The 18,992-nt window shown below is 38.2% G+C and overlaps 1 protein-coding gene across 6 annotated transcripts in view; it reads left to right on the top strand.

Moving 5' to 3' along the window:
* LOC126237526 (caskin-2) overlaps window positions 1-17,800 on the top strand; it is a 445,207-nt gene extending 427,407 nt beyond the window's left edge. For 5 of the 6 annotated variants that reach the window (XM_049947703.1, XM_049947701.1, XM_049947702.1 and 2 more), the window contains 7 exons: window positions 711-812; window positions 1,631-1,867; window positions 3,298-3,486; window positions 10,138-10,971; window positions 13,288-13,405; window positions 16,049-16,121; window positions 16,936-17,800. In XM_049947703.1, the coding sequence (XP_049803660.1) occupies window positions 711-812; window positions 1,631-1,867; window positions 3,298-3,486; window positions 10,138-10,971; window positions 13,288-13,405; window positions 16,049-16,121; window positions 16,936-17,053 (1,671 nt within the window). In that variant the 3' untranslated portion in view covers window positions 17,054-17,800. The remainder of the gene's footprint in view (window positions 1-710; window positions 813-1,630; window positions 1,868-3,297; window positions 3,487-10,137; window positions 10,972-13,287; window positions 13,406-16,048; window positions 16,122-16,935) is intronic. The other variant, XM_049947707.1, reaches the window with a different exon arrangement.
* The last annotated feature ends 1,192 nt before the right edge of the window (window positions 17,801-18,992 follow it).

The following is an 18,992-nucleotide window of genomic DNA, read 5'->3' as shown; positions in this document are numbered from 1 at the left end:
GAGGAGGTAGGAGGTGCTGAGTGGCAGACAGGCACATTTAAAAGGAGACTAAGCTGTCTTAGCAAAACACACACATTCCTACATCTGCAACTTGCACATTTACCTCTGTCATCACTGGGCAGTGAGGCCCCACTGAAGTGAGTGACGATCTCCGCCACACTGCGTAGCAGAGGGTACACTAGAAGTGCAGTGGGGAAGGTGAGGGACAGCAGAGTATCGGTGGGGGACAGACGCCAAAGTGCTTTCCGGGAGAATACGAGACGGTGGGCTGCTAGGTGCAGTTCTGCTGGTGGAGAGGGGAGGAGAATAAAAGGGGAAAGGTCTATTCAGGTGCACAGTGCACAGGGGGACAGGAGACGTGTGAGATGGACTGGAAACAGGGGCCTCCACCTGCTCCTATCTCCTTCCCAGCCTCACACACACCCTCACTATCCTCACTACCCGTCCCGGCGGACATCACTACTCGCCTCAGCTGAGAGATGACAGAGGACATAAGTGTGCAGTTAGACATGTATGAAAGTGTATGTGTATTTTTTTTTAAAACACAGTGGAGGACTGTGTCTGAGACGTTAGTCTACTCTTAAATGTACCTGTCTCCCAATCGACACCTCCTTTGTATGACAGCTATCGATCTTCCCTAATTCATTTTGTTGAAACTATAGATATTATATACGAAGAATGAAAAATGAATGATGTTTGCCTTTTTATAGGATCTCACAGCCATTGGAATCAAGAAACCAAACCATAGGAAGAAACTAAAGGCTGAAATTGCTCAACTTAATATTTCTGATGGACTGCCAGACTATATTCCTGTAAGTTATTCACAATTAATACAGTCAGATTATGTAATGTGCACGTGCTTAGTGGTGTCGATACCGTACCAGACGGTTGCCGTACTCGTCTCGTATTGCCGGTCTGATTCTTTTTCTCGTCAAATCGTGCCGTAACTGTAGCTCGGGCACAATTGTCTCCAGTGGCGCTGCTTCCTTCTTGCACCCTCAGTGTGGTTTTTTACATCTGTGTAGGCTCCTCTAGCAGCAGAAAATAGCAATTTGGGCTTTTTTGATTCAGGCTGAATGCGGAAACTAAAGAAAATCATTATTTCTGGATATGTTTGACATTTTCATCCTTCTGACCCTTTCAATTTAGTTTTGATTTCTTAAAGTATACTTGATATGATTCTTGCAATCTCAAAACAATTATAGAATGGACATTTGTTAATGCAACTTAGTAAGAAGCAGAGTGGTGGTCATAACTCTGTAACTGATGTAAAGTTTTAAGCAGGGACCATATAAAACAGAGTTTTGTTCAAAATATGAGGCAAAATCACAAAAGTTGACACATCTTCACGGTTTTTGCCATCTCGACCCTCTTACACGACATTTTATGCTCTTTCCTTTTTTTCAGCCTTATTTCCTGAAATACGACTTTCCATTTTTTCTTTGCTTATTTTGTATTTACTCTGGTGTTCCTTTTTTCTTTTTCTCAAGTTTTATATCTCATCTCTCATTCATCAGTTGCAACCATATTTTAAAATATTATTCATTGATATTGAATCTATTCAGTATGCTTTCATGTCAAGGGAGTAATCAAAGAAACACTAATGCTCTTATCTCGGTATTAACTGTAGGGTTCACTAGACGAATGGTTGCGACTGCTACGTTTGGAAGAATATGGTCCGGCACTGCATCAACAGTGTTATAAAACTGTTGAAGATGTCACTCAACTCACATGGGAGGACCTGGAGGACATCGGCATTGTGAAACTGGGTCACCAAAAGAAGATTCTCCTGGCAATTAAACGTGTGAAGGACATAAGAGCTGGAAAGAGATTTCCTCCACAGCCATCCCTTGCTGGGCCATCCCAGGTAGGAAGAGTCTACTAGGAACTTGTGTTGAGTGCAAAGCTTTTCACTGTGTATCTGTCCATTAATATTTAAGTTTTTCACTGCATTTTAAATCATTATGATTATAAAGTAAAGAATGCTATCTAGCAGTTACACATAGAATGCTTCAGTGGTGAAACTAGTTAGATAATTACAAATGTATGCCACTCAAGATTTAGTTTCTGCTTACTATTAGATTGTTCACAATATAAAGTTTCAGAAGAAGAATAAGGGAGTGAGCAAAGATCCGCACCCTTCCATGCAAAAATCTACAGACATACTGTAGTAATCATAAACAATGTAACAAATTCTTTTATTACTAGTAGTATTTTGAGTCCACACTAAAGCTAGTACAGGCTAAATAAATCATTCTGAAGACCTCATTCTGAAGGCCAGAGGAAGCAACGGCATACCACTTGCAACAGAACCACTACTAGTAAAGCACTGTGGTGTTCGTAATGACCTGCTTGAGGACAGTCCCTTCTCAACTAAAATCCTACGAATCTCTGATTATGCAATATTGAAGTGAAAAATTTTTCACAGATGTTATTTTCAATATTGCAATGAGAAATATGGATAATATGGATTAAGACACATTTAACAGTTCTAATTATAGCTGCTACTTTTAGCTGCTTTGTACATTCAGAGAAGAAAAGTTATGAAGACTTTGCCTGTAAAAAGATCAAGAAAATTATTAATGGATCCTCACAAATATGTAACAGACATGTACTATAAAGAAAATGTTGAAGATGTGGCTTCATTCATATTATAGAAAAAATTAGAGAATCCGTAATAATATTAGCTGTGGAACTAAAAGTTGAAAAATCCATTAAACAGTCAGCATTAACTTAGTATATTGTATTCTGTTTTATAACCCACAGTTGAATTGTAAAGAAGCTGTTTTGCATAGTAGATGGCAAGTATGTTAACATGCATGTGACTCCCAAACTTTTTATCTGTCATTAATTTTTTTGCACTGTATGCTTGCCTATTTGTTGCTTATGTTTTATGTGTTATTTGAAGTTCTTTCCTCATAGACATAAACTCATATGTTAATGAATGTTAACAGATTAATTTTTGTTTATTGTATAGCCTTTAGATACACCTCACTGACAGACTGATTATGCATGTCCTATTTCCATAGTCTTCAGCTGGTGCAAAGACTAAAAAGTATCACAATTAATATGTCATTAAGGTAAAGACATAAAGTGTCAAGAGATTTGACAGTTATTGTAGACAATTGCTGTAGACAAACAGTTCTACCAATTGAAGTAAACATGCTCAATATCTTTTTTGCACCACAGCTGAGATGCATAATTGTCCTGCCATGCTGTTAGGAGGCAACTTTACATGTTATTTTTTTAGTTTCTTCTGCACGTGTTGCGATTTTGTTTTTGTCCCGATTCTTCAAGGAGGTGTTGATCGGATCGCCCAGCGGCTTGCATTCTCCGGACGAGGGTGATTGTTACCCGCCTGGCGTGCACAGGACGTTCCACACATTTCATCAGCCCTGGGAGATTGAGGGCAGCCATCACATGTTTAGCACAATCACAACACCGTACTTCCAACCCATGTACTGTCCAGATATTGTCCCCATTAAGGTAGTCATGCACTCAGTTAACCTTGACCTCAATTAACGACAGTGTTTGTGCGATTCCAAGAACTGTGTCAAGTTGTTTAGATATTCGTAAATAAAACTTCATCAATAAAATACTTGATGTAATAATGTTTTGTAATCCATTGTTTTTAAACATATTTTTTGATTTTAATTTCTGCCAGCCTATTAACAATATCTTATGGTGAGCTACTTGTTTTTCAGTCTTTTCCTTTTTTTCACTAGTCGCTGACTACAATTATTTTTTGTTTTGCATTTCTACATCTTCACATTCCAACCAAATGACCTGAATAAATTTTCCAAAGAAAGCTACATACATGTAAAATTATGTAACTATTGATTGCTTTGTTTTTGAACCCCACAACTTATTTCAAGTTGGAAAAGTATTGTATGAATTTGGATTGTGGACACATTCCTTCATAGTTCCCTACTTCTGCAATTTAAAGTGAGGTAAACATCAGGTGAAGTGAGGGGGGGAGGAAACTTCTAGGGGTACTGATGAGAGAAAAATAGTTTTAAAAAATGTGACAATGACCAAGGAGGTAGAAAGGTAAAATGAGGAGGGCGATGTGAGGCCCTCTGTGCACTACGCTGATGACTGGTACCAACTCACTCGAAATAATGAGGGGTGTCTAGGAAAAGTGTGTAAATATTAAAGTATCAGTAGAGGTGGAGGGGAAGAAAGGGAGTGAGAGAGAGAAAGTGGAGAAGATGGAAATAGAGTAAGTTGGAACAGGAATGCAAGGGAGAGACAGAATAGCAAACCAGCAAGGAAACTAGTAACAGGGAGGACGTATAAATTTAAGGAACTGTTACTTTCACAAAGAGCCAGGACGTACCTTCAGGAGGTGCAACTCCCGATACTGATGGTATTGAACACAAAACCCGTAGCTTTTAGAACCGTAGGTCCTTCTTCTGGGAAGAAAGAGGAATTTATTGTGGTGGGTTGGAAAGTAGCAGGATGGTTGGGGGGGGGGGGGGGGAGAGAAAATCACTTAGTGCTAGATTATGAAGGACCAATTTGTTATGACAAGGAAGGGACCAAAAGCTGAAGGAGAAGCTGTCGCAGAGAAAGTAACACATCAAAGATAATACATTAGTGAGCTGGTGCCACATTTAGTTTGTGTGTGGTAGAAGAGAAAAAGTGAGTAGTTATCTACTGTACATTCGTGTTCTGAAAATTGTTGTGGTGCATCTCAGAGGGTACTTCCCATTTTTCCACATTCTGTTCCATTCACATATGGCTTGCAGGAAGAATTGCACCTAAAATGTCTCTGTGTGCACAGTAATTAGATCAACTGTCTCTTTTCAGTCATTTTGGGAGAAATACATAGGAGACTGTACCGTATTCATACACTCCTCACATAATAACGGTTCTCAATACTACTTCAGTAGGCTTTTGTAGGGTAGGCATAGCCAGCATCCGTCTTTGCGAATCTGCTGAATCGAGTTTTTCAGCTTTTCTGTGTCACTGCGCCCTCATTTGTACATGTTCAATATTCCCGTTTAGTTCTACTGACAATGGTCCCACACGCTCGAGCAATGTACTGTGGCATATTGTGCATCAGTCTCCTTTGTTGACTTACTATATTTTCCCAGTATCCTACTGACAAACTAAAGTTTGAGATCTGCTTTACCTGCCCCTGAGCCTATGTGATTATTCAATTTCAAGTCTCCACAAATTGTAACAACCAGGTATTTGTGTGATTTGACTGTTTCTGACTGTTACTTGATATTTTATGCTACTATGTTTCTGTCTTTTGTGAGGTGCTGAATTTTATATTTGTAAACATTTTAAAGTAAGTTGCTGTTCTTTTCAGCACTTTGAAATCTTGCTGAGATATGAGGCAGTATTTTTGCAACCTTTTTTTGATAGTGCTTCATTACAGAGAACTGCATCATCTTCAAAAAGCCTGATGTTACTGTAAATGTGGCCTGCCAGGTCACTGATATACAACAGAATAAAAGTGTCCCAGTACACTTCCCTGAGGCACACCTCAAGTTACTTTTATATATGTTAATGGCTCTCCCACCCAAGATATGACACTGTACTCTCCTTACCAAGAAATCCTCAGCCTACTCATAAAAATTTGTTTGATACCTCCAAACATACTTCTGTTAACAAGCTTCAGTGCAATATTCGGTCAAATGCTCTTAGGCAGTTGAGAAATTCTACATCTACCTGATTGCCTTGATCTACATAATTGTGGATTTTATATGAAATTAGAAAAGGAAGAGACAATTAGAAGTAAAAATAATAAAGAAATTAAGGAATAGAAGGAATGAGAGCAAAATAGACAGAACAACAGGTGATTGGTTGTGGGCGGGAGAAGTGAGAGGTGTGGAGAGTATATAAGTAAATAATAAGTTAATTTGTGTGTTCTGCAAGTTTGTTGGTAGTAATAGTTGTACAGAATGCTGTGCACTGAACCCACCAGCTGACAAATCACGTGAATTGTTTCACATGTGGCCCTGCGATTAATGTTGTATATTTGTTGTTACAGAAGCTGGTGCATGCACTCATCCACTGCCACTTATTATTATCCAATCACAGAAAAATTGTACAAAATTGAAAGCAGGGCAACATGTAAAACTACTTCCACTGTTTAGCTGCTGGCACGTGTTTACCGCTCTGTTTCCAACACGGGAACAACCATTTTTCGAGAATGCTCTAAATCCTGAGTGAGGAGCCCCACCCCCTCCCCCTGCTCTCTTGCATGCTGGAGCCTGACAGCCAACAGTGGTATGCAGTGATATGGATGTTGATGATATGGAAGAGGAATTGTGCATGGACTCAGAAAAGCTGTGAATGTAGTTAGGACAGACCACACTGGTATGTGCACAGGGGGGAGTTCAGTGGCATTTACAATGGGAGCATCTAGGAAAAATGTTACCACAAACAGTCTACACTAATAGGCTTTCACAAACACGCTAAGATAAATATGACTTTGACGATAAGTTCCATTTTGAATGTCTTGTTTCGAAGAACTGGTATGACTTCTATCTTCTCTTTATTTATTACCTTGATGTTGATGCTTCATTAAACATTCTCTACATAATAATACTATATGGAAATTATTTCTGTGGAAAATCTGGAGGGGCCCTCATGATCTGTTAAAATTCTGTGATGGAGCACCTCATAGTGTTTTGTCTGCAAAATGCACATGTCCCAGTTTGGGTGTGGGTCCAGTCTATAGTTTTAACTTACCACAAAAGTTCAGTTGGTTTCCAGTTTACAAATTTACAAAATTTCTTAATCCAAAACAGCGTATGAACAAAACAGAAGAAACAACGGAAAATCTAGAATGGAATAACAGTATGATCTGATTCATGTTTCTGAATTAAACCGCTTTCAGCTGTGTATGAACTTTTACAGGAACATGACGGGTTTCATTATTTCAAATTACATCTTCAGATGTACATTTGTCAGTAAAATATACAGGAAGGAGGGTGACTCAGCCTTCTCAAACTTCCCTACGAGGTGATTGGAGTGTTGCCGTACACCACTTTATGTCCTTTCAACATGTCAGTTTCACAACTGGTCAATCTGAGCTATGATGCCCTGCTTTCTGCAAGTAACAGTATTTTATTTTGAGAAGGTTAAGTCCCTCTCCTTCCTGCGGTTTGTTTCAGAAATATGCAGTTGCCCTCAACAGAAAACTATTAGTGCAATCTGTGAGTCACATCGATGTCAATACTCCACAATTTACATCCGAGTGCATACTCTGCAATTTACATCCAAGTCCTTGGTAGGGGGTTCACAGAACCACTTTCAGACTATTTCTTGACCATTACACTCTCCACTAAAGTACACAGGAAAAATGAACACCTAAATCTTTCTGTGCAAGCTCTGGTTGTTTGGTCGGTTGATCGATTTGGAGGAGGACAGCTAGGTCATCAGTCCCATTGGGTTAGGGAAGGATGGGGAAGGAAGTTTTCAAAGGAATCATCCCAGCATTTGCATGAAGCGATTTATGGAAATCGTGGAAAACCTAAATCGGGATGGCCGGAAGCATGTTTGAACTGTTGTCCTCCCGAATGCAAGTCCAGTGTGCTAACCAATGCACCACGTCGCTCGGTGCAAGCTCTGATTCTACTACAGTGGTCATTACTTCTTATGTAGGTGGGAGTTCACAAAATCTTTTCAGCATTTGGGCAGCATTTGGGGAGAAATTTTGTGGTTGAATTTTGTGAAAAGATCTCACAAAGAAAGATGCCTTTTGTTTTAATAATTGCCACCCCAGCTCGCCTATGATGTCTTGGACAGTCTCTCTCCGCATTTGTGAAAGTACAAAATGAATTGCCCTTCTCTGAACCTTTTTTGATGTCCTCCACAGTCCTATCCAGTAAGGATCCAATACTGACAGCAGTGCTCTAGCAGAGTACAGGCAAGTGTAGTGTAGGCAGTCTATTCAGTAATCTTGTTGCATCTTCTAAGAGTTCTGCTAATAAAACAGTCTTTGGTCCGCCTTCCCCTCAGCATTATCTGTTTCACAGTTTCAATTTAAGTTGTTTGTAATTGTGATTCCTAGATATTTAGTTGAATGGACAACCTTCAAATTTGTGTTGTTCATCATGTAACCAAATTTTAATGGATTCTTTTTAGTACTCATGTGAGTGACCTCACACTTTTTATTGTTCAGGGTAACCTGTCACATTTCGCACTGTAAAGATATCTTGTATAAGTACTTTTTTTTTTTTTTTTAATTTGTACTGGTCTTCTGATGACTTTACTCAGTGGTAAATGAGAGGATCATCTGCAAACAATCTGAGACAACTGTTCACTTTGCCTCCCGAATAGTTTATATAGATCAGAGGGCCTATAACACTTCCTTGTGGAATGTCAGGTATCATTCATATTTCATTGATGGCTTCCCATTAATTACTATGAACTGCGTCCTTTCAGACAAGAAATCATGGATCTAGTTGCATAACTGAGATGATATTTCATAGATTTGCAATTTGACTATGAGCTGCTTGTAATGGACAGTGTGAGATGCCTTCTCGAAATAAAGAAATAACTTGAGATCCCCTGTCAACAGAACTCACTACTTTGTGTGAATAAAGGGCCAGTCGTGTTTCACAAGAATGATATTTTCTGAATCCATGCTGACTATGCATCAATAGACAATTTTCTTTGAGATATTTCATAATGTTAAAACACCGTGTATGTTCTAAAATCTTATGTTGGTCTATAATTCAGAGGATTACCCTGTTTCCTTTCTAGAATATTGATGTGACCTGTGCAACTTTTCAATCTTTAGGAATGGATCTTTAGCTGCGTGAGCAGTTGTATATGATAGTTAAATATGGAGCTATTACATCAGCATACTCTGAAAGGAACTTAATTGGTATACAATCTGAACTGAAAGACTTGCCTTATTAAGTGGCTTAAGTTGCTTCATTACACTGATGGTATATATTTATAAGTTTCTCATGTTGACAGCAGTTTTCGATTTGAATTCTGGAATATTTACTGCACCTTTGCTGGTGAAGAAATTTCTGGAAACCACCTGCAGTAACTCAGCTTTAGTGGCACTGTCATCAGTAACATTACCATCACTATCACACAATGAAGTTGTGTGTTGCTGCTCGTGCACTTAACATATGACTGGAACTTGTTCAGATTTTGTGCTAGATTCTCAGACAGAGTTTCTATAAAACATCAATCATGGATGGATTGCTGCTAACCACGTAGAGAAGTGCCAGGCAGACTCATTTAAAAATAGACTACTGGTAAATATCGGCTTTCAGAGAAACCCCTTTATCGGATGAGGCTCTCTCTCTCTCTCTCTCTCTCTCTCTCTCTCTCTCTCTCTCTCACACACACACACACACACATACACACTGTGCTGGAGTTGATAGAAGCCATGCCTGTGTGAGTTGTGAATGTCTGTGTTTGTCTCTCATCTGATGGAGGACTTTGTCCAAAAGCTGGTCTTTTCCAACTGTCTACTTTTAAAGGTGCCTGTCTGCTGTTCGATGCCTCATCTACCCGAATCAAATTGTTATACAGGACATTTTAGTAAAAGCAATAATTATCACATAGCACAGGAGAAACTCCTACTACTACAATAAGGAAAGTGTACTCTAACAGCTAAGGGAACACCAAAGAGGTCAGTTTTGTGTGTATTTTATCCAGACTCTTTACTATAGATAAATTAATGTGTCATTTTCAGCACAAAATGTGTTATGCCACACCCAACTGCACATGTTCTTAGAATCGCACAATTCCTGTTTGTGAGCCTTTTTGCATATTAATATGATGTTACTGCTAACTGTGCTTAAACATATGTGCATAGAAAAGGCTGTGTATGTTTTAAGTTTTTATTTCATAAATTAAGTGAGATTTGTCATATTTATCATAACATATGCATGCTTTTAATGTGCATGATTAATAGGAAATATGATAAAGGAGCTAGAGCAATGAGAAAAACAAAATTAGTGTCTTTGTGTTGATTTCACTGATCTGTCATTCAGAATAGATTACATTTTGAGTGTTTTTTGGATTTTAGATAGCACAAAACGAAATGTTAACTTATATTTTCCCATAATGAGTAAAGTTTATTAAATGTTCAAGTTCATCAAGTTATAGACGATTTGTTAATATCGACGTATCAATCTGTATTGTTTACAGATTCGTGGTGGTCGAGGAAAGTCACTGGAAAGTTTAGAAGATGGCAGTGAGAGGACACACCACACATTTAGTGCAGATAACACACAGACTTTCTACTACCAGCACGCCGTCCACGGGCCCGGAGGATGGCGACCACGCAGTTACGACGACGGAGATATTACTCCGACAAATGAAGCAGTTGCCCTGCACGAGGGAGGTGGCACACTGCCGAGACCCAGGGGACTGGTCCGTCCGAGACCCGTCGCAAAAATAGTCGCAAAGACACGTAACGACGGGTCGACATTTGCCGTCCCCGATTTTGAGAAGCCCGGCAGCACGTACTACAAAAGCTTACCGAGAGACCTTATAGATGTTAGCAAGTACGACCTGGATCGGTATTCGGGTGGCACCGGCAACGAAAGCCCGAGGATGACGCAAAAGAAACGGCCACCGTCACCACCGAAGAGGCAGTCGTCGAGGACCGGCGAAGCGGACGTCGTAATAGACTGTAGTGGGCCAGTGCCGAGAGCTACTGCAGATGTTCCCGGTAGTGGTGGACGAACTACTGTAGTAACTGTGGATCTCCATTCGACCGACCGGGGTACGTCAGTGTCACCCTTGTCACTGCCGGCATACCCGAGCGGGACTGGCGACGACCTGGCAGAGCCCGACTTGCCCCTCCCACCTCCACCGGCCCCGCCCTCACCGCCGGGACTGCGAGAGTTGTCGACCATGAGTCGATCCTGGAGTAACATGCCTACAACTTCTGAAGCACACGCTGCCAGTGTCGAGCAGGAGCTTATAGCCAGTCTTGCGATGCAGCAGGGGCGTAACGGCTCTGATGCCAGTTTTAAAGTAAGACTCTGAGCTCTACTGAATGTTTAATGTCTTCTCTATTTTCATAACAACTATTACACCTGTAATATCTGTGTTAAGTTATGGACTAGAAAACTGCTACTGAACTATTTAAAATGATGTGCCTCAAACATTTATCATTTTTATACCGCAAAAATAGTTGCAATACGTGAAACTGCAGATAAAGAGTGACACATGGCACTGCACAATTTCGGTATTTGATTGTTGTACTGCCTTTTCAGCAATTTGAGTGGCAGCATTTTCTTTCTACAAATATTAGAGATGAACAGAAATAAGTACAAGTCTGTTCCTGAATGTGGATGCTTACCATGTCATTAAGTTAACTGCTTTTAACAGTTTTATCACTTCATCATAGAAGTGTGTGTGTGTGTGTGTGTGTGTGTGTGTGTGTGTGAGAGAGAGAGAGAGAGAGAGAGAGAGAGAGAGAGAACGTGACCATCACCATTCTTTGTAATGCAGAATCAGCTCTAAGTAGTCCTAACTTGGTAGTGAAATTAAATGACTGCATAAGAGCATGGAGCTGCTCACACTTTAGGATGGTTGAAGGAAATAATTTTAGAACATTGTTTATCATAAATAAAAGAAATAATGGGAACTGATACACGCAATAAAAATCAACAAATTGATGTGCTTACTTTAGTTCTAACAGAATAATGTTGTGTGAGTGTTTTTTTTTTTTTTTTTTTTGGGGAGGGGGGGGGGAGTTTGTGCAGTGCTGCATGCTGTATATCCATGGTGCCCACCATGTCAATCGGTGTCTGTCATCACTTGCCTTAGTACAGAATTTTACAGATTGTTTATTTTTAGTGGACTGTTGGAAATCTTTCTAAGAGGCAACATAAAGCACCCCATTCCTCATTCTTTTAAAAGCTGTATAATGTGGTATTCTACAGTATGTGTCATCCCCATACATCAGAGGAGCCATAATTCTGTATCAGAGCACACACAGCTCTTTTATCCTCTAAGGAAGGTCCAACCAACCAGTCACACATATCCCTTATATCAGAATGGCTGCCCACTTATACGGTTCGTTTTTGCTTTCATGACTAGTCACTTTACGATAGTGTCTGCAGGTCATAGTTTGGGATGCTGGTCGGTATTGGCAGTTCGATCAACTCGTTCATTTCTGAGAGTTTAATAAACACTGTTGGCCCTCCACAGTAAAACTAGTCCAGTTTAAATTAACAGGAACTCCTTTTCAAACTAAAGGATGAATGTTGCACCACTTAGCAGTACTTAGTAGTGCTAAACAGTACTCCCTCTTGTTCACAAATAGGTGGGCAGGTATCTTAAAATGATTGTGTTGTTGCGTTTATGCTAGTAGGCTCTGGCTTCAGTTCTGAGTCCCACAATCCTCACTTTAGCTATCCATGATGTTTCAAACTTCTCAGGTGAATACTGCAGTGGTACCTCACTCAAAGCCATGGCCAGTTATGTCTATGAACTACAAAAATGAAAAATTATGAAAAGAATAAATTGCTACTCACTGTAAAGATACACGTCGAGTTCTGGGCTGCTGCTATTATCCTCTGCTGCTTGCCTCACTCACACTGATACAGAAATAATTATCTGTGTGTTGTATTAACAGAGGCCTGTTTATAATAGGTGTTGTTGCTTCTCTCACAGCTAACACATATTCAGTTCTTGAATCTGGATAATTTTTGGGAGTGGCTAATGTGGGGTGCTTTCAAATTATTTTTGAATTTACAGTGATTTTCAGTTTTTGCATCATATCAGAGTGGAACTTGTTAATGACCCCCACACCAAAACATAAAATCCCAGTTTGAATCTTAGACAAGAAGGCAAAATCTGGATGAAAATAAAAGATTTTTGAAAGGTTGAAATTCTGCACTTGACTGTGACTGACATCTGGATTGCTACATTTCGTGGGAGCTGCACGATCTCTGCACACCTCTCATCCTCTGACCCGGACATCTTTTACGAGAAAACTTTTACGAGAAAACTTCTGGTCAGTCAGTGAGGCATGCGGGCAGCGATCCGGTGCAAATCCAAATCGAGCACGCAGTCGGAGCTCATCATCGCAGTCCGTGCTCTGTTAATGACAGAAAAATTGTCATCTTTAGACAGAAATTTTTTTTACTTCATCATCTCGTTGTTGTGCAGTCACTATTTGGCTGAAACTAGGTTGTCATTTACTGTCTCAACTGTCAAATACTTTGTGACTGCTTTTTATTACATCACATGTTCTGAGCTTTTAATCTTATTTCTCTGTATATTTAATTTAGCTGCAGATGGGAAAGGCCAAGATTAAAAAAAAATATTTTCATTTTACAGTCAAGTTCAAGCACAGAATCAGATTCCCTCCCTTTTGCTAATGAGAATGCAGGAACTATAAAGCAAAGGGTGACAAGACCGCATCCGACACTTACGACAATGGATTATCCCACACAAGGTAAGTGACCTAATGGATGTACTGTTTTTTTTTTTTTTTTTTTTTTTTTTTTTTTTTTTTTAAACCAGCTGTCATTTTAGCACTCAAGCAAAAATAAGTATTTCACTAGATAGTTAATTACTTTGCACACTCCACAAAGACACAGCAGTCATGCAGTGGCTCATGTTAGTGGCAGAATAGACCAGAGTGGCATGGTGGTCTGCCTTCAAACTGGGACTGTTTATATTTCTACAAATATCGGAAATCCAATAATCGATATTTAAAAAAAATATATTATTGTCGGCCTTCAGTATATAAAAGAAAAGTATCTATATATTGACGGAAAAAATATCAATGTACCTGCTTATAAAAATATTGGCTGCACGTTGTAAATGTACAGCCTGTTATTTAAGTATTGATTTATTATTAGATATTCTGTACATCAACAAGCTAGCAGCCTGCCTATCCCCCTCAGAGCAAGAATTGACATGAAAACGATGCACGTTCACACTTGGCAATAACCACTTTGCTAACAATGGTAAGTGCATGTAAGTGGCACAATAAAAGGTGTTCGATGGGTCTGTCATTCACTTTCATCACATATTGGATTTCTCAAAAACACTTAATGTTGACTTCCCTGTTTTTTCATTTCTCCTAATACCAGAGACCTAGCAGCTGTAGTGTCAAAATTGTGTGGCGAAGCTAAACGTTGCAGTTTCTGTCGGTAGCACCGAGTGCCGATTACGTCAGCGTTTCCCCTCACAATCTTGTCATTTAGATTTTTGTTCATCATTTTCTGATGTGAAGAAGTAGCACACTAGTTGTGTTAAAAATTATTATTTAATGCAACTGGTGTGCTGCTTCTTCACATCACAAATCTTGTTATTCCATTTGCATCACCACCCGCTAGTGCAGTCAGACTTCTTCTTTTGTGCCACATGTACTTGCTTCACACATTCAAAAAGGAAGATTGGACATGATGAAAGCGCCTTCAAACAATGAAAGTAAAATTATATTCTACTAGAATTTTAAATAAACGTCAAATATTTACCAAAAATCATGAAAAAAAGTAATATAAAACAAAAATATTGGCACTCAGTATTGACATTTTGATTTAAATTTTATTGGGGGAAAAAATACCGCCTATGGATATAGCTATATTGATGCCTTATCAACAGTCCTACTTCAAGTCAAAAGATTCACTCGTTTTAAGTCACTACCACTACTAAGCGTAGCCCTGTATACTATCATTATTGTCACCATATTGTGTTGTCTTTGCCACGATGTGTTTTGTTTCATGTTATATTGCATATTAGTGGACTTTGAGTTATGGTAGGAATGAGTGATGTGGCAGCTTAACATACAGTGAACACTATGCATTTCACATACAGACGCAGGTGACATTCTAAATTTAGCGATGTCTGCTAATAAAGGTAAGCTACGTCAACTGTGACTAGGAACCTGTCTGCCAGTTGGTGTCCTACCCCCATAAGTCATCATGTCAATTGGCTTTGTGGAGAGTGTGCATAGTGGTCATACAGCGCACGGGGATGTTCCTCAGATATGCAGCAGCTGTGTCACTGTGAAGTGCGCAAATGTTTGTGCTAGGCTGCATTGTGTCCTGTTATCAAAATTTCTTTGTAATTAGTACCTGCTGACAAATACAGGCTGACATGTTTAGGAAAAAATGACATTTTGGTTGAGCTGAAGATGTACAGTAATTGACTGTTATGAAAATAGTTTATTGACTGGCACAATCACAATAATTTCAAATAAAGGCCACAATGACGGTCTGGATTCCACATTTGAGATAGTGAACTGTGGCATGCAGTTATTATCTGAAGAAGCTCAATATCAGCCAGAACCATTCATTTGTTTGAAATTGTTGTCATGTTTAGATTTTCTGTGTGTCATCCTCCAATCACTATTTTCATTTCAGAAATGTCGTTTTACATTTGGTGTGCTGAAATAGTTCAGTATTACATTTGCTGTGCTTAAAATAACTGAACTATTGACACAAATGTGATAAGATCTGAAGAGACTACCAGATGCCCACACAACAAATAAGATCAAAAGTGCCGTTTACCGTGTAGATAACGGATGGCTCCGTGGACAGGGCACAGGCAATTACTTTCCCAGTTCACAAGTTGTGCTTCACCTCTGATTACTTAGCTGTCAATGGAGTGTTAAACTTTAATCTTGCTTCCTTTCTTCTACAACTGTTGAACATCCCTTATCTTTCCCTCTCCCTTTCTTTCCTGATCAAAGAGTTCAAGTTCAGTTCATTTTTCTGTAACATTTTGGAATGCATTGCATCAGTTAATTATTTTTAAGTATGGCAATGCTATGAAAAACTCCAAACCCTCTTCTTTTTCATCTTCATCTTAGTCTCCTCCTTTTCTTCTTCTATTACAACTTCTATACGACGACCGGTAGACCTTCCGTGGAGAGCATTTTCTTTTCTTCCAGATCTTCTTCATCCTCTCTCTTCATCTCTGACTCTCTGTTTCCAAGATCTTCAGTATCCTCTTGTATTGTCTGATCCACTGGTGACTCTGTATCCTCTTCTTATAGCCCACCCAAATTCATCTACTGACTGTAATATATTCCTTTTTATTTGTTGATGAAGTTAACCGATACATTAAAAAATTGTGTAATTTTCAGAGTTTACTCCTTCTAAGAGGGTCCAAAATCCACAAAGTGATCTAGCAGCTAGTCAGAAGGCACTAAGAGACCGGTAAGCACTGCAGACTTTGAAGAATTTTATTTCATTTTTGTAAAAATATGTCAGTTAAACAGGACATTCACACACTTTGTTAAACTCCTACTCAATTTATTTCCGATATCTTTTAGCTTTACCATATGATCGTAAAAAAATGATGTAAGCTTGACATAGGATTCAAGTATGTTGTGAATAACTGACATGGAATTCTGATGTTGAATTTGCAGCTTGCACACACTTCAAATTTACATTGTTTGTCACACTGTTGAGAGATCATCGCTAATATAGAAAGTTTGGTGACAATCCTGCATAAATAACATAGTTCATTAAGAGCTACTTAACAGTGAGTTTACTTAACAGTGATAAATGAGTGATAGCAATGAGAGTAGTGTAGGGACATCAATGAACAGACTCTGAAAGTACCAGCAGTAGAACTGGAAATATAAAACTTAACAGAGGTTTTGAATCTTGGCAAAGTATGTATCTACACAGACATCTGGTGAACTTAAAACTACTTCTTCAATGTGGCAGGCAGACATGTATCAGACAGGAAATTCTCTTAACATGAACCCTGTAACAAATGATGACTAGTGAGATATGAATTTATATGAAGCTTGTGGCATGTAGTATGATATACTGAGGAGTTATTATTTATAATATGTCAATATGTCACTGCAATGTAAAACACACACACACAATTTTATTCCATCGCATATTATCATATTACCCAGTGTCTCGTACACAACTGCTATAGGTTTCTCTGTTATATATTGCTGTACTTTGTATATTTATTTCTATGACATCTTTTTAATTATTGTTATGATTACAGATCAGCATCACAAGAACCTGCTGATGTTTTGAATGATATTGGAAATATGCTCGCCAATTTAACTGATGAATTGGACGCTATGCTTGAAGAAGAGAAGCGGCAAGGATTAAATCAGTGAATGTACATTTGTGCTTAAGTTCCTAGTGTAGGAATAAAAAAATTCCAAACTGACATTGTTTTATAGCTCAGCTGTCACTGTTCATAAGCTGAACTGGTAGAGCTCATCCAAAAGCATTGTTTACCTCATTTAAAATTTGAACTAAAAGTGTGTGATATGGAGTAATCTTATATGTCTTTGGGACATAAATGAAACTGTCCATACATGATAAGAATTTAATTTTTTACCAAACATAAATGATTATTAATGAAGTTGTGGGGTAGGTTCTATTCCATTTTATTAAATGTGAGTGTGCGTGAACTTAATAACTTTTGAGTTCCACAGACCTGAAAGAGATCAATAGTTGTAGTTTGTACAACTGCTTAAAGATACAAATTTTATTCACTTGACATTATCATTTATTTAATTTTAATGGCCGTATTTAAGAAAAAGAAGGAGAACTCCGAGGGGCAAAAGTCCTATGCTACTGTGACAATGCCTTCTTCTTGGCAATATGAAAAAGGCTGACAAAATTTTTTGACTGGTTTGTGCATATGTCTTTTCCCACACAATAATTAATGTAAAATAATTTGCTAGTTGTTTATTAGCAACTAAATTAGCTTTAAAGATAACTATAAAAGTGATCAAGTTCCCTTGAAAAAGTGGAAAGTGTAATTTCTGCTGAGGAAAAAGTTGTATGTTGAAGAATAGAGAGATAATCATCCCATAATTATGGTAGAAGAAATAAATGACAAATGCTATAACTGATAGCATGTTTTACTCTCACTTTAAGAACACCCCCAATTAAACAATATTTTGCATGAAGATTAAGTAAAAGGAAGTTAATTGCAATTTGACAATTTACAGTCAGTAGTGCCTTGCAGTGTAACACATAAAAACGACTGCAAAAAGTTGTGAAATAACCTCACAAACAATTTGTGTAGTTGCAAGACAGAGAAGTTTGATGATGCATCATCTTTCAGAACTTGAAGTATTCACTGGTTCACATTGGAAATTGAGGTCCTATTTTTTCTGTCAGGTCTTTTGTTTACTTATTTCTTTCATAGTGAATGGGGTTTCAGACAACAGAATCTCAAACTGCTCGAATGTTTCTTTTAAATGAGTGATGAATTCAGGTACACCTTTTGTGTTGAAATCATTTCTTTCCAATACTGTGATACTGTTCTTGGGAAGAAAGAAGAAGAAGAGGAAGAAGAAGAAGAAGAAGAAACTGTAATTAATCTGGTACCCTGAATATTAAAGTTGGCCACTACTAACTGACTTCTCTCAATACTTTTGGAACTCATCTAATAATTTGTTTTTGTCGTCATGTTTCTTCAACTGAAATAACAAACCTGGTTGAAATACATCCAGTAATACAGCTGATAATGTTGTTGTTTGAAAGTGTCCAAGTTGAAGGCTTGTATCATTATCCCATTACATCTTTTTTAAAAAAAGGGAAAAGATTGCTCCATATTCCTGTATTTGTGGATAATATCAAATAACATTGTGACTACAATAAAATAAAAATTTGTATATCCACATGCAGATAAAGCTCACTTGTTATAAATAGGTTACTAAGAGGGGACAAGACTGATATGAATATAATACCTACATGTTTGTTATATTCATGCTACAGAATTTTATAACAAAGGTCCCAAAATAAAGCAATATTCAGCCAGCTTCATATTATTCACAAATACACTTATAGGTTTTTAGCACATAAATTGAAAATCGTTCTCTCTGAAAAATCCATTTGACAATTGAAATGGGGAAAAAAAGTTAATACTTTTAAGTCAAGAATTATTTCATAGCAGTCAAATTATGCTTAGGGATTGGTTGAGTAGCCTTTTCAAAGATTCATTAGATGGCAATGTTTTGTGTGAGAATGTCATGAATGGCCCTTTATGTTCCAGTTAAACTATGTGTATAGCTCATGATTAATATGTAGATTTTTGTA

The sequence above is a fragment of the Schistocerca nitens genome, chromosome 2, assembly GCF_023898315.1.
Source record: "Schistocerca nitens isolate TAMUIC-IGC-003100 chromosome 2, iqSchNite1.1, whole genome shotgun sequence".
Lineage (NCBI taxonomy): Eukaryota > Metazoa > Arthropoda > Insecta > Orthoptera > Acrididae > Schistocerca > Schistocerca nitens.
Note: the sequence above shows the minus strand (reverse complement) of the source record. Positions and strands in the feature narration are given on the sequence as shown.